The sequence below is a fragment of the Pararge aegeria genome, chromosome 4, assembly GCF_905163445.1.
Source record: "Pararge aegeria chromosome 4, ilParAegt1.1, whole genome shotgun sequence".
NCBI lineage: Eukaryota > Metazoa > Arthropoda > Insecta > Lepidoptera > Nymphalidae > Pararge > Pararge aegeria.
The window spans coordinates 16,767,257-16,794,405 of record NC_053183.1 but is presented as its reverse complement, the minus strand read 5'-3'; the positions used below and the strand labels follow the sequence as shown (position 1 = coordinate 16,794,405).

At 34.0% G+C, this 27,149-nt stretch overlaps 1 protein-coding gene across 1 annotated transcript in view; it reads right to left on the bottom strand.

The window, feature by feature from the left end:
* Positions 1–823: 823 nt before the first annotated feature.
* LOC120637944 (5-hydroxytryptamine receptor 2C) overlaps positions 824–27,149 on the bottom strand; it is a 50,367-nt gene continuing 24,041 nt past the window's right edge. The window contains exons 4-7 of the mRNA XM_039910017.1: positions 19,523–19,721; positions 11,531–11,654; positions 2,443–2,550; positions 824–1,733 (exon numbers count right to left, since the gene is read on the bottom strand). Of these exons, the coding sequence (XP_039765951.1) occupies positions 824–1,733; positions 2,443–2,550; positions 11,531–11,654; positions 19,523–19,721 (1,341 nt within the window). The remainder of the gene's footprint in view (positions 1,734–2,442; positions 2,551–11,530; positions 11,655–19,522; positions 19,722–27,149) is intronic.

The window sequence follows — 27,149 nt, the reverse complement described above, 5'->3', positions numbered from 1 at the left end:
CACTATTATTGTTATAAATTATTTATACAAATCCTGACACTGAAAATAAAGGGTTATTAAGTATTTTAACTGTAAACTGAAGGATACCATCAAGAAAGTATGTAAAGTTGAAGTAACTAATACAACTTTGTTTAATGTTTGCAGGATCCCGCAATTACTTTTAAAGCAATATTTACACAAGTTAGTAAGTTCTTAACTTTTAGCGGATTAGATAAGTCTAAAGTTAAAGCAAGAAAATCACCGTCGGATTTAAGTTAAAGAGAAAAGATTTTGCATTTAATGTAAAAGCAAACATTTGTAACCTACTTAAATAGCATAAATAAAATGTAAGTAACAAAACAAATATTTAACTACTCTGTACATAGATTTAAATTAAAGTACTCTTAACAGTTCGGGTCGTATTAAATTTACAGTACTTTTCAGTATGTACTAGACAAAAGAGGTGAGACAATTACTACAGGTGATAATTTCTTGATGCCATTACACTAGTGACCTTTATCTTTTAACTCTTTTATCTTAATCTATTTATAACCTGTATTAATTAAAAAAAGACTAGATTTCGTTTTAAATTATAAAATAAGCGGCTATGTGGAACGTGAAGTTATTAAATTAAGCTTCATACATATACATATTGTGATTAAAAAAAATATATAACATGTCTTTTGAAGCCACAATCTAGACTACAGTCGCGTTCTAAGCTAAAAGCGTATTTATTTAAAGCTCATTATTACGTTCATACGAATTGAGATCGAATATTTCTATTTACTGAGAGTGCACCAAGGCCGGGGTCAGACGAGGGCCGGACGCGCTCCCAGGGTGCTGGCTACCTTGTCGACTTACAATACTGACACAACAGCACCTTCTTGAAAGCTTGCCTGAACACCTTATTAAATATTGTATAAAATATAGGGTTGACCATCGAACTTGCGTACCCTAGCCACAGCACAAAGTCAAAAACCCAACTGGAAATTCTCCTCTCACACTCCGGACAAACCGCTGGCACCATGTTAAGGATGAAGAAAGGTGCCCAGAGTACAACAAATGTGAAGAACACAACTCCGAGCACTTTAGTCGCCTTCTGTTCCAGGCGCAAAATTCTTCCATGACGCGAGGAGTTCCGTGAAATTACGCTAGAGTTCCTAGAATGATGAGTTCTAGGTAGCTGGCGTTGTGGGGCTGGATTAGTTTGTTGCTGCGGTTGGGGCCGGTTGTTTATTGACCTTTGGTTACGAATCGTCCTCACTGGAGTTGATAGCGCAGTTCTTGCTCCACCAAAACTTGACCCACGTCTGAATCTTCGGGCTTCCTCCCAAGTAACCATAGAAGACGCCCCTCGACTTGATCTCCTAAAGAAAGGAGTAGATGGTTCATCTCCTTTCATACCGTTACGAGGATACCCATTACAGCCATTGATGTCACCTCCAGGAACAATGATTACTTCCGTAGTTTGTCGTCTTGGTGGGGTAGAATCTGTCCCAAAGTAAGGACAAGTGCAAGGAGGTGGTAGCAAAAGCCCATCTTCTGAGCTTCTGGACTTAGTGGTTAATGTGACAGGAGCTAATAGGCCATCATTACTTTCGTCATCTGATGCACTCCTAGGTCTATTTATAGGTATGTTTGAATCACCTGCGGATGACAACCGACGTTTGTCTTGAAGCATCGATGATGGTGAACTGGAGGAGACGCTTAGTGACCCTGGAGTAAGCATTCCTCCACGTTCTGATACGTTTGTCCTGGAAGAAAGGTAATATTGAGTAATCTAAATAACACAAATAAGACTTGTTAGGGAATCGTCCGTGATATAACGTTGGCGACTGGAATTGAACACAAGTTAAAAGAACATGAACAAAAATTTTGTCAAGAATAATTTACGACGATATTTTTAAATGGACAGTTCGATCAGAATTATTTTGAAAAGCAATGCATTGTGATTCACAGGGGAGTCGTATCCCAAGAAAACAGTGAAAATTTGGGGAATTAATTAATTTTAAATTATTATCTAACTAATTTAAATATTCAGATAAGATGATAAAGCTATAATTATTATGTAAAAAATATTTAAAAAAAAGGAACAGTATCTAAAAGACCTCGCTATGTGCCGGTTAAAGGCATAATTAAAATAAAAAAAAATATTGAATTTAGATTTTAAAAAGATTAACACTCACAGTAATTCGACAGTAATTCAAAAATATAAATGAACTGTGATATATATACCAATTTAAATAGAGAAGTTTCAAGCTTTAGATGAAAAAAATGAATAACTAAATATTGGTAGAACAGTAAAGTTTTAAATTATTAGATAAAGGCGTCAACATTGAGTAGAGCTAAAAAAAACGAAAATCAAGGGAGATAAATAATAAAAGCGCAACATTGAACAGTTAAGCTAAACGATCTGTAGAGGCAGTCAATTTTGATGCGAACAAATAAATGCCAATTGTATACCCTCTGTACGATGGCTTAGCGGCAGCGGAAGCTTCCAAACCGCGGGAAAGGCGTAACATCTCAGCTCCAAAATGATGCAGTGCACTCATGGCTGACGGAGCGGGCTCGCTGTGCACACACAACACAAAATGAGCACACACAATACATTATGAGCACACACAATACATTATGAGCACACACAATACATTATGAGCACACAGAACACGATATGAACACAACCCTACTAGCATGAGAGTTAACAGTAATGGCCAATGCAAATGGCGTGATCATGGTGTCAGCCAAGGTAAGCAGATGATATAAAAAATATTGTTGAAAAAAAGTTCTTTTCGACTGATTAATAACTTAAGCAGTGCATTTAATGTTGAATGTTACAATGAATAATATGACTATAGAAATAAAGTCATTTATTATTTGATGAATTTATTGACGACAAGTTTGCTTGAAAGCGATCAGCTGGGCTTTTATCTTTCACGAGACAGAAAAATTGGTAGGAAAATTAGCTACTAGATAGCAACTCTTGAAAAAATGGATTATTTCAGCTTCTTTAATATTTATTTCACCTTAAGTAGAGTTATAGATAGCTTTTAAATAAAAGTTAAAAGTGCTTATAAAATGGGCTTACATGAAATAAATGAACTTATAATTTGAATTTATGTTTATTATGTGCCCGGTACTGCAGCGAAATAATAATTTTATTTATGAAGCAGAAAATATTTGCATTGTTTATGTTTACCCTGGCAGTTACCCTGTACACGCCACTACATATACTAACAATACTAGTACGGGAAAAAGCTGTACAAGAAGGCTTTAGCAGCTTTTGCGACGCTAACAGCGTCATAGCGTAGAGATTAGAGCTTATAAAGCGCTCTTCTAAAGCTTGTTATTTGCTAGTCAGTAAATAGTCTGAATAGTTAACTAACTTTTATTCAGAACTCTTTGCCCAGGTTGGAAAATGCGACTTAAGATTTAAGTCAACTTAAACATTTATTTCAGTCTAATATAATGGAAGTGGTATATTAAAAGCATTCATTCCGGAGACTCAATCAACAAAAGCCACATAAAATCTTACATAATATGGATAAGTAAAAAGAGATATTAAGTGAGCGACATACGAGTAAGCTAATTCGAAAATAATGTTTCTCTTTTTACTTAAACATTACTTTTCCCCATTCAAACTTACTTGTATTTGATGCTCGGTCTGTGATGAAGAACGTGGAACTATAAAAGTTGTCAAAGCATAGGGACATTCCGCAGTAAGTAATAAACAATTAACATTAAGCTGCTACAGTAAAATATAACATAATTTGCTGTAATATGACACACGTCAATAAGTCTACGTCGTTTACGTAGAATAATAATTGTTAAATTGTAAAATATTAATGTTTCAAAAGAGCAACTGTTGAGTTTAATTCCGGCATTTTATCGGTAGAATCTGCATTTCTTTGACTTGACGGTATATAGTCTTCATTTCAACATGTTCGTTTCAACTTGCTTATGAACTAGGCCTACTAGAAATACGAGTAAATGAATATTGGATTATGGCCCGGTATGCATGCATCATAACAGAAAGGTTTGTATTTTTAACCCTACTGGATTCTGTTAAAATTGCTACACAATATAGCGTTACTACGGTTGCAATCATAGAGATGCATTTATATATCGAAACCGTAGGGCTAGTCCACAAGTTGAGTAACAGCTCATTCGATTCGTAATACCACTACCCGTGATATCACGGGTAAAATGTATGCTGATCGCCATAAATTTTATTCAGTCACAAAAATCTCGAGCCACTTCTACTGGCGGTAATAATGTCCCGTGTCCAGTACGTTAAATAAAATATAAACTAACAAACTTATGCCTAGCCTTTCTCAACAAACGGGCTTCTATAGCGAGTATAAAATTCCGAATCGTAATAGGTCTTTCTGAGATTAGCGTATTCAAACTTGTTTACCAACTGGCACTAACATTTGGTTTTAAGAGTGTTGTAATGGCATAGTTAATAAGAGTCTAAAAAGAAGATCGATAATATATTTTCGTAGACGTAATGAGAACGTTTATTTATCAAAAGGGATAAGATAACTATAAGATATTTATGAGGAGTCGTTTAGAAACAGTAGTAGAATTATGGGCTGGAATTGTACGGTCATGAAATGCGTAGTGGAGAAAATCGTAATAGCAGAGGGATAATTACTAAAGGATCAGTGAAAATATGTATGTGGACAGAGAAGTAGAGGAAGGCTAAAGAACAGATTAATGGAGTGTGTTAAAGAGGATATATTGTGTAAGAAAGGTATAAAAGGCGACACATTTGGCGAGTTTTCACTTCATCATCATCCCCTGAAGACACTCCGGTTTCGGAGCGAACCGTGCGTAGAGTGCCGAAGATCTGTTTGATGTGGGTTGGTTGTTATAAGGATTGAAGAAATTATAAATTACACCATACAGATTCTCCTGTATTGTGAACACCCATGTGATGATGCAGAACATACCCTGTTTCACTGCCCACGATTTGAAGAAGAAAGGGAGAATGTAAAGAAGGAAATAGGAAGTAAAATAAAGACAGAAAACCTTACCTCCATATTGCTAGAGGCATCAGAGAAATGGCAATGTATAAAAAATACATGGAAGAGATAATAAAAGTAAAGGAAAGAGACGAAAGAGAAGGAAGGTAAAAGGACAACGACGTTATTGGTAGGCCAAATGGCAGGTACACTAACGTTTAGAAGGCAGGAGGGGTTTTTAGTCGGTAGGAGCCCGACACTATCCATAGGGATGTCCATGAGGATTTTCCCTTCCTAATTATAAAAAAAAAAAAAAGATTCTCCTGCTTTTCGCGGAGTTTAGCAGAATAAGCTTAATTTTCATAGGATATATTGTGCGTGTGGTGAGTTACCACCGGCTAATAAAAGTAAGTGGACGCAGTAGAGTGGGAATGTTAACATTTAATATCTTGCAATTTTTACTGTAAAGTTGCGAAAAGCTTGAGTTTTTGAAGTGTATTTAGGAGTGAAATTTAATTACTCTTTCATATGTTTACTATCAAATTGCAACAAGAATATTATATTCTACTCTTACATCGTGCTTTCGATGTAGTTCCTTCGTGAATATTATTCTGTTTCTAACAATATTACAGCTTAATGAACACGCCGTTTAAATTAAGTTTAAGCTTGCAGTAGCGTGTGTACTTAAAGTTGTATTTTACTGGCCCGACATTTATACACAGGAGTATACAGGTACAAATTTAGGTGCTTTATTCTTTCGCAGACCCAGACAATATAAGCTTCTAGTGTCATATGATATGACGCCTGGGAATGGAATGTGTCCATAACACAATTGTCAATTAAGAAATATAGAAATCCAGAGTTAACTAAGCTCTCAGTTTGGCATAGTGACATTTTTTAAGAGTTTTCTGCCAAAATGGTGCTTTATCCGTCTGCCACAATATCATAATATTGCAGTTATTAGGAATACTTTACTATATACTAGCTTGCAATTTGAAAAAGTCATCAACATTTTTCGTTTTACTTACAAAAATGATAAAATTATTTTAATAATCATTATCGACTCTTAGAAAAAAGATGTTATAGCGGCACTTAAAGTACCTACGTTAAATGTAACAATGACCAATATTGCCGAATACATAATAATCGATAGTTTTGGTTAGATTTTTTTTAAACTTTAAAAAGAAATGTGAAATTCAATAAAACTGAGATATAAAATGCTTGATATAAAAAATATATAAAAAATATATATATATATATAATGCTTGATATAAAAAATATATATATGCGTGGAATTAAATAAATCTTTTGGTGTATAAAATACACAAATTGTTTATAATAACAAAAGCTGCCGGATTATCGAAGCTTTACTCTCGAAACATACCTTTAATATAAATATTAACTGAAATGCTCTATAAAATGTAGTTCAGTCTATGTTTAAAGCCATCGCAACCGTTAATTGAATTCCTATAATTTTAGTGTGAGATGGAGTTTATATTGAGTTTGTTGTCTGAAATTTCAGATGGGGTTTTATAAGATATAGTTTTTTATCACATTAGGAAGTTTTGGAGTGGAGAAGATGATACGGATTCTAATTGCTATAGTTTATTTTTCTTACAAAATATATAAAAAAACTTGCAATATTATTCTGCAAGTTAATAATGTTTTTAAATAAAAAAGATACCTAAACATAAAGCATGTTTTCTTTTTATTGCCTGATGTAGGTTATACTCAGCGGTAGGAACTGCTTTCCGAAAATATTGTATTTCCAACAGATTGGGGCATGTTTACGCCACGAGGCAATTTTGAAAACCAAAAAAAAACTACGTTACATAAAGAAATAGAAACCATACCATAAAAAACCTTAAAGTACTGACGGACCTTCTAGACGACTCGCTTCCCTGTAGAGTTCATCCTTTCACGATGACTACAGACTAAAAGTCCGAGCTTCGGAACACGTCTTTGCACCGACAGACGGCATCGAGTTGGACTTTTATCATACTAGTACATTCTGTAGCTTCTTTTAAGTTTTCAGAATGTATTGTAATATTACAATTCACAGTATAAAGAAAAGATACATTAATTCGACGCTTTTGATCTCTCGTAGTTTAGAAGCGTCACGACAGCGTATAGATTTGACTACTGAACTAGAAAGAATCCTTAACTCGCTCTATACTACCCTGGCACTTATCACTTATCGCACGATGTTTCGGTCTGGATAGCGTTGATGGTCTTCTGTATGCCTTCCTTACTCTATGGTAGTATGCTATCCTTCAATGTTAATGGATTCATGAATCGATAAATTGGGTAACGTCGCTTTTAGCGTATTTGCTGCAGGCGCTGTACCCAGTTAATGTTTAGGTAGTTAATAGGCTGATGGCGTAGACGGAGAATTTGTCTTAACTCAACAAGATCTCAAGCGAACGCAAACTATGATATTAGTACGAGCAACGCATACGATGCTCAAGGAAATATTATCATGTAAAAGTGTGACACGATCGTATTTGATTTCAGAACGTTGAAACGTTCCGTTTCCACTTTTGATAATTATTTTTAATTTAGAATAATGGGCAATATTTATAATATGCAAATTTCCATTAGAAATAACTTTGTGATTATTATTATAAATATAATAATAAGCTTAATTTGCTATACTCCGCGAAAAGCAGGAGAATCTGTATGAATAATTGTTAAGTCAATTGTCTTAACAATTATTCATTGTAAAGTCAACATCTCCTGAGGATGTTCAGGTTTCGGAGCGAAACGTGCTTAGAGGGTATATTGCCGAAGATCTGTTTGGTGTGGAGTATAAGGATTGAAGAAATTATAAATTACACCACACAGATTCTCCTGCTTTTCGCGGAGTATAGCAAATTAAGTTTAATTTTGATAATATATCATGGATTTCCGCAAAGTAACGCCTGCTTCCATCCAATATTTGTGATTATTATTCTATCGTGATAATTTTACTTATTTATTTATATTGAAAAACCATTTAATTAAAAATATATTCAAAATAACACATATTTGTTTGATGTACAATCATCATCTTAAATACACTGAAAGTTGGAGTCCATTAAATTATTTGACGAAATGAAAATAAAAACTCAAATATAATTTCAAAAGCCAATGAAAACAATGAAGCGCACACAATGAGCTCCGAAAATATACGGTTTGCATTTAACCATTAAATGTGTAACTGTAACTGAAACATTAATCATTCTTTAGCGGACTGTCTTTTGCACGCACGCATACATTGTTCCCTGATTATTCCCGAATTAATTAGCCTGTTAGTTGTTATTACCATTATAGAAGACTCACAATATCTAAATAGCTTCATGAGATAAATCTATATCTATAAAACAAAGTCGTGTTAGTAACACCATTTATAACTTGAGAGGCGATGGACCGATTTTCATTATTTTTGATTTCCTGTTAATCCAGAATAGGATACTAAGTATTAAAATACAATTTTTTTTTTTAAATTTAATATCAAAACAATTATCTAGCCGTTCATTATTAACAAAACAGAACTGACAGCGCACGTCGAGTTGTCTATCCTAAAACTGTTGATGTGACCTATAGAGAGGTTCCGGAGTAGGATGAGTTTTACGTATTGTACTTTATAAAGACATTGAGATGTAAAGTATATTAAGGAGAAATGAAATTCGCGGGGATAACTAGTAATGAATATTAATTTGAATTTCATAACGAGCGAACAAATACATATTAGTAATTAATTCCTAAGGAAATAGGTAGAAATACAATGAAACCTATCTATTATAGCCATAGAAACAATATTGCCTCAAGTCGTGACTAGTGCTGCATGTTTTTCCAATAGAAACCTGAGTCTTTTATTTATTTACTAGCTGACCCGCGCAACTTCGTCCGCATCAAATATAATTAAAACATTTTTTAGCATTTCTATACCCGTCGTAACGTCTAAACGATAGGTCCAATTTGAATAAGTTAAAGAGCAATTTGCAGGCACATCATCAATTTTAACTGTAAAACTATTTATTTGGATAAAGATTTGATAGGAACGTAACCATCTTAAGATTGTACCCGTGTTTTGATTGACAAATTATAACAAAAAGCGGTTATTGTGCCTCAACAGTCAGACATTTAGCCTCCCGGACCTTTTTTTCAATTAATAATGATTAATTTAAACATGTCCATCGATCCATACATACATAAAACCATCCATCCATACCCCCATACTCACAAACTTTCGCATTTATAATATAAGTAAGATGTACGCATGCATTCGATCGTTGTTTTTTTGTTTTTTTTTTTTTATTAACGATAGGCCAGCGTTTGACGACAATCATGCCCGTTAGAAAGCAATGATGAGGTCTAGGTTGGAGCACGCTTGCCTAGAAAAAGCCTATTCACTCTAGCTCTACTCTTGAAGGTACTTAAATTATACGTGGCAGGAAACACAGTTTCCGGGAGGGCGAAACGTGGATAAAAAACGTTTCGTGCGTGTTGATGGGATATCAACCACATAAGGATGCCACCGCTCTCGGTGTCTCGCTGTTCTGTGGTAGAACGGAGAAGGGGGAACAAGATTGTGAAGTTCCTGAGCACACTCACCGAAGTATATCCGGTAAAAAACCGATAAACAGGCAAACATTGCGTCGGTGCTGGAGACTATGTAGTTTCCCCATATGCCTTGCCACTCGCTGTTATCAGTGAAGATTTATGTCTTTTATCTCCGACAATTTTTATCAGATCTTCATTAAAATTACAAAACACATGTTTGATATAATACACTTTCAAATAAAAAAAGAATTTTCAAAATCGATTCAAATTTAACGGAGGTATCAAGTAAAATTGATAAAAATTTGCATCCCATTTCCCGGTAGAAGCTTATTGTTTATCGGAATAAAAAGTAGCCTATATGTTGACTCGGAATATCAGCTATCACTATACCAAATTTTATTAAAATCCATTCAGTAGATTTCACGTGATGCCCGGACAGACAGACAGCCAGACAGACAGAGGGACAAAAAATAAATAAAAAACAGTTTTTGGGTCAGTATCGATGATTAAGCATCCCCCGGTCTAAATTTTCAAACTATATTAAATGTACCGAAATCTTCCAGTTACAGTTTTATTATAAATATAGATTTAATTAGCAACGCACCAGGTGAAGACTTTACAGTTGCCCAATTCGTCTCCCCGGGGCTATTAAAAGAATTTTAACAACCAGTAATAATTAAAAAAAAAATGAAATTAAAACATATAAATAAGCTATATAAAATTAAGAAATAAATAAAAACAATAATAAAAACAATAACCAAAAATTCTATAATAATACAAACAAAACATTCAAACAATATATGTTTGAATGTTTGTATTATCTTATTATCAAGGTAATCTAATAACATTTTAATTTGCTTTTGGAGCTGAAGAGAATATTTCATTCTGGCGGAACCAAAACGCTCGAAGGAACTGTGGAATTAGTAATGACCCACGATCACAGGACAAATGCGTGTTTATATAGATATCGATGGAGCGATGTTTGTTACTGTACCAACTACTAACTACTGAACTAATTTGATCGATTATGCCTTAAATTACCAAATGTACGGTTCCCACAGGATTCATAAAAAAAACAAATGTTTTTATATATTTTTTATATTTCTTACACGCAACGCAACACAGCAAACAAAAATAAAAAATTTAAAAAAATGTCAACATTGCCTGAGGATGCTTCGGTATTGGAGAAATACGTGTACGCAGAAAGCGTATTTTCGAGGATCAAAATATAAAATTGGTGAAATACATTTTACAGTTTTTTCTACCTTTCGCGAGTCATCGTAAATAAAGCAGCGGCGTATTATTTGTTTTTGTTATTATTTTATTGATATTATCCCGCAAAATCACGTCTTCTCGAACACAATACTCATAGGTTTTATATATTTCTTAATGGGTATATCGACGTCTTTTATTACCACTTACATAATTATTCAGCTTACATATACATTAATACTGATAAAATTAGAATGAAGAGTTAATTTATGAGTTTTTCAGTCCATCAAAACACGCAAATCTCAGAAACTTCTTGATCTTCCCAATATCGCATATGATGTGGGGTCGGCCCAACATGTCTTCTTCAAACTTATTTTGGTATATTTTTTGTGATCAACGATCTTTAAACTACCAGTGTTTTTTAATTTTTGATATTAAATAGCCCGTTCATTGAGGAAAGCTTAGACCATTATAATAACATTCAACAACCCTCCTTTTACTCTAGTGAAATCGCAAACATTTTACATGTTTGCGGTTTCACCTCTTACGGTACCTTAAACATAATAAGGCAACGTAAAAAATATTTTAGCCAACACGTAATGCATCATCAAATTGTATACACGGTGTTTTTTGCATCGTTTGTTAAATCACCGTGCAAATTGCACGCTTAAATGTACAAATATATTAGGTTTCACAAATCGTAATGAATAATGCATGAGGCCGCAAAAATAAGTCATGAATGGTGCTTGTAGACGACAAAATACGTCATGAATCATGAATGAGGCATGTACATTAGGCAACACAGATTTATTAATACCTATATGGCTTACCTAGAGTCCTGAAGCCAAAGGTCTCTGGTATCTATTGGTGGTAGCTCCGTTTCGGTAGACGCAGCTGAGTGCTGCGGTGTACCTCCTCTTGGACTGAGAAATCTCCTCCAGGTGCAACGGCGTTCTGGTTAATGAAAGTCAGTTATTATTTGGGTTTCAAAATCAAGTATTTAAGTGTAGTAGTTACAAAAGTAGCGTAAGTAATTTTTGGAAATTATTTTATTTTAAGATTAGACATGAAACCATTTTAATACTAATTCGTTTATGTTTCTAAACACCGTATGACGTAAAATTCATATATATTCTGCTAATAATATTTGTTTTGGAGAAATAATTAATATTGTAGATTTCAACTATTTCTTTATTTTCTGACTATAAAGCTTAGTTGTTTTTAAATATGGTGCGCCAGAAATGACTGAATACATGTAAGTTTTCAGGTTCACAGCAAACAAACAAATAGTAAACATCAAGGCAGAACTGTTATTTTTCTTACTTTAATAAAATAGGAAAATCTAAATTTTGTAAAATATATAGGTATGCACACTTTTTTAATTCATTATTAAAATTCAATATCAGTTTCGTGAACTTAGTGTCACAATATATTTTTAATTGGTTAGATTAATGTATAATCTTAGCATTTTTAATTGACAAAAATGTATCCTACATCCAATGCATTTTAATAATAATAATAAAAAAAACAAAATCTATCCTAATTCCAATGCAGATTGAATAGATCATATAATTATTAACAGTATTTTTTTATAAATATTGTATAGGATGACATGAAAGCTTTTATCGATTTACTTTGAGTTGGGTAGTCATTTAATAACTCACTACGAGTATCGTGTACTAGTTAAGACTTAAAAAATAGCTTGATGCTATTTGAGTCTTCAGTTATATTAGTGGTCGCCCAATAGTCGAAATTCGACCAAAATTAATTTTAATATAAGCTTGAACATTATTGAAGTTCCATTTTCAAAGGCACTGACACTTAATTTACCATTTTTTCAAACAAATTATTAACCAAAATGTGATTTAAAAAGAGAATGTGTATTGAATGTATGTGATAAATACATGGTAGTGTGTGTAATGTATTTTTACTGATTTAATGGATTATTTATGTGGAACTGAAAATAAAACATTTGCATTCTGCACTCCTTCTTTATATCTTTATATATATATTTCTTGTGTGCGTGTTTATGTCACTGAACTCCTCCTAAACGGCTGGACCGATTAGAATGAATTTTTTGGTATGCGTTTGGATGGCACCCTGAATGGTTTAGATTCACAAATCAGCCCGACAGATGGCGCTGGGGTCCGCTAGTAAACGATAATTTCGGGAAATTTGATACTCTTCCGTCCGCGCAGTTTTCGTAAAAAGAGGTACAAAGTTCTTGCTTCAAAAATAATAAATATATTTTTATTTTGTTCTTAATTTAAAAGTCATAGAATTGATATATAAAACAAAAATAAAAAAAACTGAAACTGGCGGTGGATTTCGACTGTTTGCACTAACATGTAGTTTACTAAGCGAATAACTGACATAGATAACTGTTATATTATTATTACGTAAGAAAGCTTGATTTCTTTGCCTTATCAAGTTTTAAAATCTATTAGTATCGGAGAAACCCTTAGCGGTAATTCAAAACCTGCGGGATTGTAATTGACATTTAAAAGGTACAAGCGGATTATAAAGGTTCAGAGGCTCTGGACGTTCGTTTCAATATAGAAAACGTTATTTGCGGTCTCGTTTGAACGTTTCATTACGCGGTTACGTTATCTCTTTTCACCTGACGGAATAATATTTATTTCTGATGCATAAGTAAAAAGGAAAGAGACTTAGGTACATTGAATAATGTTTACTTTTTAACCTAAAAGGTTCTCAATTCGTTTTTTTTTTATTTAATTTTTTTATGTTTGTTAGCTCAAAACTCTATCAGTTATAACAAAGTATGTGATCTATACATAGTAAATTTAACTATTAACTGGGCGTAGTTATGTAATAGGTATTCAAATTAAACTAGTTTTTTTGTTAAATTTGAGTTGACAATCTATGCTTTATAATAAAACTGTAACTGGAAGATTTCTGTACATTTAATATATTTTGAAAATTTTGACCAGGGTATGCTTTATAATCGATACTGAGCCCAAAACAGATTTTATTTATTTTTGTCTGTCTGTCTGTGTGTCTGTCTGTCCGGGCATCACGTGAAAACTACTGAACGGATTGAAATAAAATTTGGTACAGTTGTAGCTGATATCCCGGGTCAACATATAGGATACTTTTTAGATGGACGCGGTTTTTTGGATAGGCATAGTTGAATAATAAAACAGTCCGCGACAACATATGACTATTTTTTGAAGTCGACTCATTCGCGGACGAAGTCGCGCGGGTCTGCTATTAATATATATAAGTATTTCTATTAACTTTGTTAAAAATACTATTGCCTCAGTCGTCCTCAGACTTAAATATAACTTTAGATATGTATTTTTAGCTACATTCTTGTTGAGCAAGAAATAAGTATCGTTTGTTTAAAAAATGAGTCGGTTGGCTTACGCTGGCTTTACAAATACGCAGCCAATGTTTAATTTCTTTACGTGCCTTCGGGCTGCAGTCGGCTTAAGATCGCCACAAAGAGGGTAGTGATCTTAAATTGACCGGACTTGACAAGACCTATCTCAACCTGACCTTGAACCAAACTTGAGTTTATTTTAATTTAAATTTATTTCAACTACAAGTTTAAAATGCATATAAAAAATACACATTATTTGGATAGTATTTCCACTTGTGCGCCAGTGCTCCGTCAGTTGATAAAGCTGTAGGTGAACGTCATTTTTATCCTTTCCCTGGGGAAATAATTGTCTCCCGCCCATGCTACCCGTGCCGGGGGGTATGGCAGTTAAAAACCCACACCCCTATTCGTTTGCTACGCGACATCGTACCGTAACGCTTAATCGCTTAGCGGCGCGTCTGGGTAGTTAGCTAGCTCCCACCAGACCAGACCAGAGAATATACTGAAGTTAAATCTGGGAGGTCTCAGTTAAAACCACAGCACTTACCGCTGCGTCAGGGAGCTCGTCAAAAATTCGCTTGTATGTTGGTAGATTTACGCTTACGTGGACGTGACGTTAACAAGAAAATTACAACGTCCTAAAACCGTCTGCCACTAAATAAATAGGACCTACACAGTTAATTAAAGAGAACATCCAATTACTGGCAAACTCCAAGGCAGTTGAACTTACAACTTGTTAGAGGTTAAAAGTTTACTTAAGAAACGGCAAAATGGTTATTAGAAACTAAGAACGTCTTCATTAGGAATGTATAAATTGTTTTCATATTTTCAATTGAAACTCTTTGACTTTTTTTTTCCACATCTTGTTAGTACGGCAGGGCCTCTTACACTAACTTGATGAAACTACATAATTTATGGATAACTAAAACACAAATGAATGAAAGATGTCATTAAACATTATACAAGACATGATATAGTGTACTATAGTGGTACTCTGCGAATATGGAAGTAAAGGTCATTTAATATTCTCAGAGTATCTCAACAATATACGGAACAATTCTGTCCACCCGTCATGGAATATATGCCATTGAGTATTGCGATGAAAGAGGAAAATGAAATAATAATGTAATTTTAAATACGTTTTTTGTTACTAACATTATTTTATATTTTTTTTAACACTTATTTCGAGTTTATTTTATTATTTTTATGATTGTGTTTCTTTTCGTGCTAATTTTTTAAAATGGTAACTATTATATGGGCTACGCCTGAAATAAAATTCATTACTTTTATTATTTTTATTATCTCCTTAACTTCATAAGGAGGGACAACAGTTTATTTGGGACCAATTTGATGAATAGGTATTTTAAAAAACTATTGCCGTCGCGCTGAGCGTGGCTTCCTTCATAGAGTGCAATAGAGACAGCTATAGCTCAGACCGATTTGACCTATAAAAAATTGGGGAGATAGACGTTCCGTTTTCCCCTGCTTTCTCACCCAAAACTGAGGCGGTTCAATTACTTTTAGCATTAATATTTTAAGATAGATTACACCTAGGTTTCTCTTTCTTTTTTGCCATTGCCACTTCAGCTTAGCGAGTCGTTGAGCTATGTCAGTAACTCTAGTTCTTCTACAAATCTCCGCATATAATTGTTTTAACTTTTTTAGCACCGAATGTTAATAATCAGATATCTACTTTATCTGATTGTATTGTTTAATCGGAATGACATTTATGAAGCGATAGATTTTCAACAATTTTTATCTTAACCTTTACCTACATCGAACTTGACATTGAATGTTACTGCTGAACCCTCGACATGTTTTATATAGAATGCTCTTGCTTTAATCTTCGAGCATTCCAGTTCTAATTAACATATGCGATGTAATGGTTTGAAAAGGGCGTGAACCATCTTGACTAAACATTCGATTAAAGCTGAAACTGTAATCAAATATCTCAATCTTTTCTGAGTGTTAAACCTAAAACGGTACTACGGTGAAATTATCACTTAGTAAAGCGTAAAGAACAATTAAATAAATTAAGATTTTAGAACATTTTCCATAGACAACTTATTCTATTGTCATAATCTGATCACAAACAGTCAATGAAATACTCATTTCGACCAATTTAACGATTCCAAATTTAGTAGATCCTTGCCAATAAAACACAGATCCTGTTACCATAATGATAAACTTCACATCATCAGTCAAACTGCATGGTACCTTAATATTGGCTAGCACCAAATTGACATACTATGTAACTATATAAAATAGATATATGCTCAAAGATAAAAAGGGAAGGTAAACATACAAACGACGCAAGTTAAATTAAAGCTTGAACAAAGAACCTTCTATTTATAAGGCTTCAATTCTTTAAATTATTGAAACCGTAAATAAAATAACAATATAACAACTAAACTTCAACTACTTAAGTACTTTAGTACTGCCTTGAGTTTAATTAAGTTGAAAGTTTCGTTTCCTACCTCAAGTAAATACTTGATGTAGGAATATATTACAGTACATACACGATACCCCAACTTCGATAATTGGGCATACTATCTTCAAATATCTGAAACGAGAGACGAAATTGATACAAATCGTGATGTGCGTACAGTTAATTTGAAATAAGTTTGATGTTTTTTTTTTATTCTTAACAATAGGCCAGTGCTTGACGACAATCATGCCCGTTAGAAAGCAATGATGAGGTCTAGGTTAGAGCACGCCTGCCTAGAAAAAGACTATTCACTCTAGCCTTGAAGGTACTCAAATTATACGCGGCAGGAAACACAGTTGCCGGGGCGGCGTTCCGCATCTTAGCGGCACGTATCAGAAAGATGGATAAAAAACGTTTCGTGCGTTTTGATGGAATATCAACCACATAAGGATGCCACCGCTCACGGTGTCTCGCTGAATGTTTTTGATTCTACATTAACCTTTGATTCATCATCATCATTATACCACCAAATTGTACTCTCTTTATATGTATTTATATCTTTGTAACTACTTTTTTTTTTTTTGGTTTACAATAAAAGTGTATTCATTCATTCATTCATTCATTATGAATCCATTACCAGACCACTGCAGGACACGGCTCTCCTCTTAGAATGAAAAGGGTTAAGGCAGTTGTCCACCGGGCTTGCCAAGTTCATATTGGCATTATTTCCGAGAAGGAATCTGTTGTGTTAACCAATAGGCTTCCACCTTAAAAAAAAATCTGAATACCTCGTGTTTGAGTGCTTATTTATTAGGAGGTTTACAGTTGTCACCCCTGTGTCGATCTGTGTCCATCAACCTGAGCCGTAGGTATTAAGCGTCATCATGCGTCTGTAATTACACAGCCCGGTTTGTTTGTGCCTCCCACGTAACAATGAAATGGATTCAATAACTCACATTTCGTCTAATTATCATGATATTTCTCGCCGCACCGCTTATATAACGTTTCATGATCAAAATATGTGTAGATTTCATAGTAACCACAATCACGCGTTGGAAAACCGAATATATATTTTGTTAATAATGACAACATGCATGATTGGGTTTGCATAGACTCAATGTTATTACGATTTCAGTTTGTGTTGTGTGCGGTTTTAATTGAATTAATAACAAACTATAAATAGCCTATAGACATAACGCCCGTTTTCACTAACGACCAACTAAGCAATGTCCAAGTAATACGACCTTTTACCCATCGACTTTCACTAGGCAATTCGTATAAACTAACTTGTCTATGATTCTTGCAAAATGATGTGGTACTTTGTGTTTATATTATCACAATCTGTATTATTTTTATGATAAATCCATCCATAAAAAATATAATATATTAAGAAAACCGAATTAATATTTTTTCAAGACGTAGTTCAACCGGTGATCATATAAAAATTTTACTCAGCGCACGTTAGCTTTTAGCACGTTTATTTTGGTAACAAATGATTAAAATCGGATAAATAAACAAACAAAAAATCTTTGCGCTATACTCTACTATTAGTCTACCTATCTACTACTCTACTATTTAAGCAGTAGTATTTTGTAATATGATACTTTGTTGTTTTTTGTTAACCCAAATGAACAAAAATTGTCACAATTTTAGTCATTGAAAATCTAAAAAGAAAACTATGTACTGAACTTTGTAGTGCATTTAATTTACTTGGAGGTTTTTGTACACTGCCGTTATATTATGAAAATTAAGCTTAATTTTCTATACTCCGCGATAATTTCGATCGCGATCGTGCTACTGAGTCCAATAAAAATATTACCAATCGGTTGAACATTTTTCAATTAAAAACAATCCAAAGCGCCTCGCCAAGAAAATCATCGAAGTGCAAATTCGAATCGGGCTAAAATGCTTATTTTACAGCATTGACGCCATAGTTATCGGTTTTCTGCTGCATAATTTGATTATATTACCCAGCTAAGTTGTGGAGTAGTTCAAGACTGGGTAACACCCAATAAACCGGTACGAAATGAAGTCAAAAAAACTTCCGGCGTCTATGTTTCTTGCCAAATGTCTTTAATTAGCCGGAGCGAAATAAAACATGTAACACGTTCGGCGTCTGTGTTTCATGACACATATCTCATAACGCTGAAAATTCAATAATGAAGCAAGAAACACTTCCGGCTTTAGTGTTTCTTGCCACAAATTTTACGACCCTGATCACCCAATAAGCTGGCATAAAATGAAACAAGAGACACACCCAGCGCCTGTGTTTCTTGCCAGATATCTTGAGACCTTTAAGGCAAGAAATAATAACAACGCAAGTGTAGTGTAGACTTAATTAGTTTACCCATGAGGCTTGATTGTAATCAAACGCAAGTGTTTTTTGAATAATCAGCGTTAGCCTTTACCTATAAGGCCAGCGCACACCGGGGACAGTAGAGCAAAGCATTTTCGCGTTCTCCAACGTATATTCAAACGTAACTAGCGGTATACGAGATTTATAAGTGTCCGCCGATCTCATCATCTGTGTTCGTTTATCATCATCAGCTATTGAAGTTTCGATAAGCTGTAGTTAAAAATACTGATCGCAAGAGGAGAAAAATGTATCATTGTGATGCAAGAGTAATAATTTAAAGGAGTTAAATGACGTAGCATTTAATTAAAAAATATATACAATCATTACACATTAAATTTTCTTTTTTATTTATATATATCTTAAAACGCACTGTCTGCCATTTCAAGATTTAATCTTTTTCATGTAACTATTTATAACAAGATACAGATTCTAATATTTAGATACCTAACCAAGACATAAAAGGACATTTTTCGACTTGATCTCTGAACATTGGTATCTGTATTTGTGTCATTTGTCATATGTAGATGGATCTTGCCGTCCGCGCTGTGCGCTGGCCGTTAATTCCCCATTTGCCTTTCGACATGAGTGAAGTGTCCAGTGGATACTAAGACACTGAGAAGAGGAATTTGGAGTTACAACCCACCACGCTCTTCTATAGTGGGATGGCGGGTAATTAAAAAAAAAACATTCCATACCGATAGGGATCGCACCAAGCCAGCCCGCCGCCCAGCCTTGTCCGAGCCCCTTCCTTTGCCGCGCCAACAGCTGCACAGTCAGTGCGTAAGTGAGCAGCATCACCCCTAGAGGTATGTAGAACGAGATGACGGACCCAATGGCCTTGTAGAGCGGGTCTGGTATTTGACAGTTGCCGTTGATAAGAACTGACTCTTCGTTCTGCGAAAGAATTGGTTTAATTAAAGTACTTGTTATTTCGTTTAGAAACACTAACGAACGAACGAACTATATTTTGATTTCTACTCTTTTTTAACTGCCTAGGTGTGATTATTATCTTCCTTCGGTCATACTTTTATGATAGCAGATAAGCTATTTGAATAGAAATATGACCTCAATTACTTTTCCAAATTTATATTTCTCTCATCCTTTTATGATAGCAGATAAGCTATTTGAATAGAAATATGACCTCAATTACATTTCCAAATTTATATTTCTCTATTTCTATGTATTTTTTATGTCTCTTTAAGTTAGCCCTTGACTGAAGTCAGTTTAATAGCCAACTGGCGCAGTACGTAGCGTACTTCCTTAGTCCAAGACTGTGGATTCGATTCTACAACTGTTTATGAGATAAACATGCATGTTTTTCATTGTCTGGGTGTGTATCTGTATGTAACAAGTATTTACGAATATTATTCACAAAGATATTCATCAGTCATCTTAGTACCCATAACCCGATCTTCGATTACTTATTATTTTTGCATATTAATTTATTTATTCAAAAAAAGTCACGCATTGAATGAATGAATGTATGAAAAATGAATGAATATACTTTTATTGCACACCGTAAAAAAAGAATTATGATGCTTCTAAGACATGAATTATAATGCAGTCTACTGTCTAATATGGTAGCAGGATAACCTTTTAGGGTATGGCAGTTTTATTAAAACCTATACACCTAATCGGTATCTACGCGTTATAGTATTAAAACGCTGTATCGGCAGTGTTTTCGGTAGGGTGGTAACTAGCCACGACCGAAGCCTCCCACTAGATAACTAACTGGCTTAACCATTTTAAAACTTGAACTATAATGTTAATCAAATTTAATTTAATGTGTAACACTAACGTTTGCCCGCAACTTCGTACGTCCGCTAACAATTTGTACACTTCGCACAAGAAAGCTTTTGATGGTATTTTCCTAACTATGGAAATATATACCCTAAGTTATCAAATAGACCAACTAAATTACAATCTTCAAAACACCGATTCACGCGGGAATCGATTTTATTATTTAAATAAAATAGAAAATTGAAAATTTTAGATAGAAAATTGTTTTACAAAAAAACTATTTATTTGCCTAAGGTTTAATATCGTAATAGGAATGTCACCATATTTCGATTGTACCCGTTTGTTGATTGACAAATTATAATAAAAAGCGGTTACTGTGTCTTTACCATTACAACTAGATATAACCTCGCGGATTTGTTAAATAAAAGTTAATTTAAAAATTACATTTACATTAATTTTATGTTAAAAATATTAACACAACTTTCATTTATACATCTTAATATATATAAATCTCCTGTCACGATGTTTGTCCGCGATGGACTCCTAAACTACTTAACCGATTTTAAATTAAATTGACACACCGTGAGCAGTCTGGTCCAACTTAAGAGATAGGATAGCTTAGATCTTTAATTATAGTCGCAATTTTATTTTATTGCAAATTATTTGTCTATAATTAATTGACAGTCACATGTTATATATATACTACTATACTCATTTAAGGCTTAGCGATACTGAATACTTTAAAACAATATCAAACGCAGACGAAGTCGCGGGCAACAGCTAGTATTATATAGATTTTAATGGGACTTTTTCGGAATAAACCCAAAACCGAGCAAAAAAAAAAACTTTGCATATCCTTCTAAGTGCAGTCATTCCCGAACATACATTAGAAAAAAATCTTGACATTGTTTAATTTAGTTCACACACCCTTTATAGTTTAAAAATTTACAAGAAATATTGAAGTATTTCTCACGGGCCAACGTCCGGTCAATCACCATACACGTATAGTGTCACGTATTCAAGGGTCTTAGCGTCGTCTAACCATAAGTGGAGAGGGTGCTATTAAAAAAGAAAAGCACACATGTAATTTTACACCAAATCTTTACTACTCCCTGAGGTCGCTAGCGTAATACATATTATAATGTATGCAAAGTAAATTGCAACGAATATAGAAGTGGTGATATCCTAGCGATTGCCATAGATAGAAAGTTACGTAAATCTTGTATAGGGAAAAAAACTTGTAAATGGTCTTTTCTTAAATATAGTTCAACGGGTACATACCACGATAATATTTTGGATTTGTCGATATTTCGAACCAGTTGCATGGATCGTGGTCACGACGGGACTGCGTAGGAATGAGATGTCAAGTTGGATGTCACGGGAAGAATCTGACTACCCAAACACTCATGAATGCGAAACAGACAAAAAGAACACGAAAGCGGGTAGTTAGATTCTGCCTTCATATAAAATGATTATTGAAAATGATGATTTTCTTCATTTTATATCATCTGCATACCCTGTGCATACCCTCTATGCACGCCACTGATTACCAGCCCACTCCAGATCTGTAATCCACCACGCTGGCCCAGTGTGGATTGATGGCCTCAGCCAAGCTTTAAGAACATTATGGAGAACACTTAGGCATGCAGGTTTCCCCGCGACGTTTTCCTTCACAATTGGAACAAGTGATATTTTAATTATTTAAAACACAAGTAAATATGAAACATTAGAGGTGTGTGCTGGGATTCGAACTCGGCACTCCGAAAGTGGGCTATTACTGCTTCCCACCTTTATTACTAGACCTAATCACCAAGGTCCCATAAGAGATATGAATAAGTAATCTCAAATCGATCAATTTCAATAAGGGCACAATTTTAAGGGAATTCATAAATATTTGGAGCACTATACAATTTAATACACGTAGCCGCTTCACTTACAAACATGCATTAACTATGCAGGAAGCCTGTAATTGGCGCGGTCTACTGACGTCATTAAAGACAGCTTACTTATTCAGTTTGCATTTGATACCAAGGCATTAAAATACGTTCCCCTTCCACCGTCACCATTTACCTGTACGGGCGACGTCAATGAATTTATTGATTTTATGAGAAAATAACAAATCTTTAATGCAGTTATTTTGGTATGACTTAACATTTACGTCCATTGTGTTTTTTTTAAATAGTTCAACGGGTACGATATTACGACCCAGTTGCATGGATCGTGGTCACGATGGGACTGCGGAGGTACGAGATGTCAAGTTGGTTGTCACGGCAGAATCTGACTATATACTTTTACATACACTATAATACTTTTGCAGACCCGGCCACACATTTCGGTAAATTATTATACGGTGCAATTGGTGTTATTAAGGAAGTGATTGGTTAGTAAAGAATGATGAAAAGTTCAAAATATTGCAATCATAAATTGAGTTATAAAGTCCCAACTCTTAAGTAGGAACTAAACACACATTTAAAATAAAAATGAGTTAAAACTGGTTCAGTAGTTTCAGAGTTCATCCCGGACAAACATCGTGACAATTTAATTATAAATAATATATATATAGTAGATAGATAATAGCTCTATCTATCTACTATATGGAAATGGTCTTGAACTATGATGGAAAATTTCGTTTCTCCCCACATATTTTTTGATAATTTTGTTACATTTCACGCAAGTAGACAATATAATGTGTTGTAAAAATGTCTGTGAAAAATGAATAGAAACTATAAACTGATTATCGCTCACGAATCGTAATTGTTAAGTTAATTAATAAACTTAATCTTTATAACAAAAAATCATAAGCAAAACCTTTAAGGCATAACCTTTCATCAATTAAAATTGATGGAAGATTAATAAGGACGTCGAAAATCCATCTTATATTTTAAAGACTCTGTACCAATTATATTAAAGTAGTATTAGATTTATAAAATACTGAAAATAATGATTTAAACTTGGATATTCCATTTTTTGGCAGTTTTTATACAAATGTCCCTAAAAACAGTTTATTTATTAATGGACTACCTTCTGCTCGGGTTCACTCAAGTTAGATTCGATTTTCGATCGACTTTTATGCTTTTTCAACATCCTATTGTGTCTCCTTAGGTGAAGAATTTTCAATGACCTGCTCTTAACAAGTTATCAATTTTTTATTACCGATTTAAATAATTATTTTTGTACTATAGAGGTTATAATATGTGTTTAATTTTGCAAAACTGTGGTTGGAAATAGAGGACAGAACTCCTCAGTGGACAGCAGCAAACCCCTCATTTAAGGTTTAGCGATACTACATACTTTAATTTTTTTTAGATCTACAACTAAATTTCATGCCACATTAAAAAACAAAATCAAACGCAGACGAAGTCGCGGGCAACAGCTAGTGTACTATAATAGTATACCCCGCGTCAATTGAAAATATATCTGGAGGATCTGATCTGATCGATGAAATCGATCAGTGAAACTGTATAAACAACGTATAACCGAATTACGAAACACTGTTTAATGGTGCAAAAGGATATTTCATAGGGAATCGAAGCTTATACATTTTTCCATACAAACTAATTCAAAACATTTTAAGTGTTTACTTATGACAACCCTATTGCAGATAAAGACAGACACGCGCATAGTACCTACACTAAGCGACAAGTACCTAATAAAGTGACAGGAGCCACTTGATTTTAATTCTGGATGTAATGTTAGGGCACTATCCGATTTCTTTCAGTAAAAGCTAAGGCAGTAGTTTAATCAGAAACTATTAGCGTTTTGGTTTCACAGATCAGTCTTAGTAATATAATTCTAAAGCCTGTGAAGTAACATTTCGGTTTTCATGTACACGTCGTATACTCCGTTTCTACCCGTTAGATGAGATCTATAATACTCAGTGGCGTGCATAGAGGGTCTGCACAGGGTATGCAGAAGATATAAAATGAAGAAAATCTCCAGTACGAGTCATAAAAAACTTAAGGACATTGTAAGAGTTATAAAAAGCCTAAGTATTCACAACTCGTACTGGAGTTTTTTTTCATTTTTTATCATCTGAAGATGTAGATGATAATACTACATATAAATCGAAGCACCCAACTTCACATTCTAAGTTCGTTATTCAAATAAGATAAAATCTGCATACGAGTCGAGAGAAATTGTAGGATCAAATCGTTGCATATTTACATTAAGGATTTTGAAAGTTGGCTCCGTTAATTCAGTTTGTTAATGACACAGTGAATAATGATGCCGGACGGAATTATCATTTCAGACGTTTTATTATATTATGCAAAGTTCTTTTAAAAACAATCTCCTTTATAATTTTATAAAAACTAGCGGACCCTCGCGACTTCGTCCGCGTATGGGTCAATCGAGAAGCTAGAAAAGATCTGGTGCAAACATCATAATCATCGTAGTAGGGATAAAAAGTATCCTATATGTTGACAAGGAATATCAGCTACCACTATATCAAATTTTAAATCCGTTCTGTAGTTTTCACGTAATGCCCGGACAGGCAGACATACAGACAGACAGACAGACAGTGGATGACGTTGTTTTTTAGATAGGCATAGTTGAAATATTATCAAGCTTTTGAGATTGTTTGGTTAAACGCGCTAATCTCAGAAAATGCTGTTTCGATTTCGATTTTATTTGGATTGGTAGTATCTATTAAGACTACGACAAAAAATATCCATTTTGAGAGATTCCAATGCGTGCGATGCGTGAACGGTAATCGTTACGCTAAACGACAGATATACTTGTATATAGTAAGTATATCGGAATTGTTTCTTTAAAGTTCTATAAAACAGTCTGCGACAACATGCGACTACTTTCGCGAAGTCGCGCGGGTACACTAGTTATAAATAAAATAAAAAAGGTATTTTATAATTTTTAAATAACTGATGGGTTGTTTTTTGGGAGCACTTAGAAAACCGAATTGAATTAGACATAACTTTTTAGTTTAGTAAATAAAGAAGCTTGAAAGGAGTTTTTTTGTTTTATTATACTGCAGGAAACGGGAAAACTAAATTATTCTGCGTGGCGAAAGCTACGGGTAACTGGTAGTAAATAAAAAGCCGCAGGAAAAAGGTTTATACATTTTATTTTTCCAAGTTACTCTTAATAGTGTCAGACGGAGGCTTTTAGCAATATTATCAAGCTGACGCAAATAGAGCACACCGCCATTTTTCTTTTACATCACTATCTTGCTACTAACAATAAATCACAAATATTATTCTCAACAAAGGATTTATGATAGGAAACGGAAGACAAATAACAAAATAATGGTTCTTGGTCGAAATTGTTAAACTTTGGTTACGCCACAATAACAAAAGTTCCTTATTATGTTTTCAATAGGAACTTTACTGGAATAGCCTTATAATAATTTTGAAGTGAATTTTCGGCGTTGGAAAAAAATTACCGTTACATTTTCAGTTATGCGTCACTTTTTTCAGTTACGCGCCATCTTTTCTGTCGCTATCTTCATTTCTGAGTTACATTTTTCGTTAGGCGCCATATTTATTTCTGATGTATGTATTAGAAATATTGTGTGATTGAGATAACGTTGGTGTGAGTATGTTTTTTTTTAAATTTAGTTTTTGATTGTGAATATCTCTGAATGTAAATAATTTTAGGATGTAAATAAAGGTAAGAGCGCGAATCCACGTTCGGGGGGCCGAGTTCGAATCCCAGCACGCACCTCTAATTTTTCTAAGTTATGTACATTTTAAGTAATTTAAATATCATTTGCTTCAACGGTGAAGGAAAACATCGTAAGAATTCAACATTTTGTTCTCAAAGGTGTGTGGAGTCCACCAATCCGCACTGGGCCAGCGTATTGGAGACCCGTGCTCTGTAGTGGGTCAGTTATGGGTTTATGTGATGACGATGATGATAATGTAAGTAATTGTAATAAAACTATCAATTATTAATTAACACGACTGTAATCTAGTAATCAATTAATTGTAATAATGAAATAAAAAAGATGGCATAAAGAAGTTTCACGTCTTACGTGTGTACACTAATACAATACTGTAATAAACACACAGCGCAACCCACCAGGTCTAATTGGGAAGGCTGATTGGCTCAGTGACCCTGCTTTCTGAGTCCAAGGGTTCGATTCCCATAACTGGAAAATGTTTGTGTTAGGAACATGAATGTTTTTCAGAGTCTGTGTGTTTATCTGTATATTGTAAGTGTTTATCTATAATACGAGTATGAATAAAAATATTTATCAGTCATCTTAGTACCCATAGCATAAGCTACGCTTACTTTAGGTCTAGATGGGGATGTGTGTGTGGCCGTAGTGTGTTTTCGAACCATCGAGGATAATATTGAAGTAGACACAATATATCTTATGCAAATCGGTGCAGCCGTTTATACGTTATAGATGTACTTTTTTTTGTTACATTTGTTATGCATTATGGCTAGAAAGTCATTTGTATGTGCATCTGCGAGCATTTTAGAGGTTCTAAAGCGCCTCTACAGCGTATTATTGGTTGCTAAAACTGTTCGGTAAAATGTAACAAGCAATGGTTTCTATTTCATAACTTTATAAAGATATGCATGAACTAGGTTATTTATTATATCAGAATTTTCTTGGCC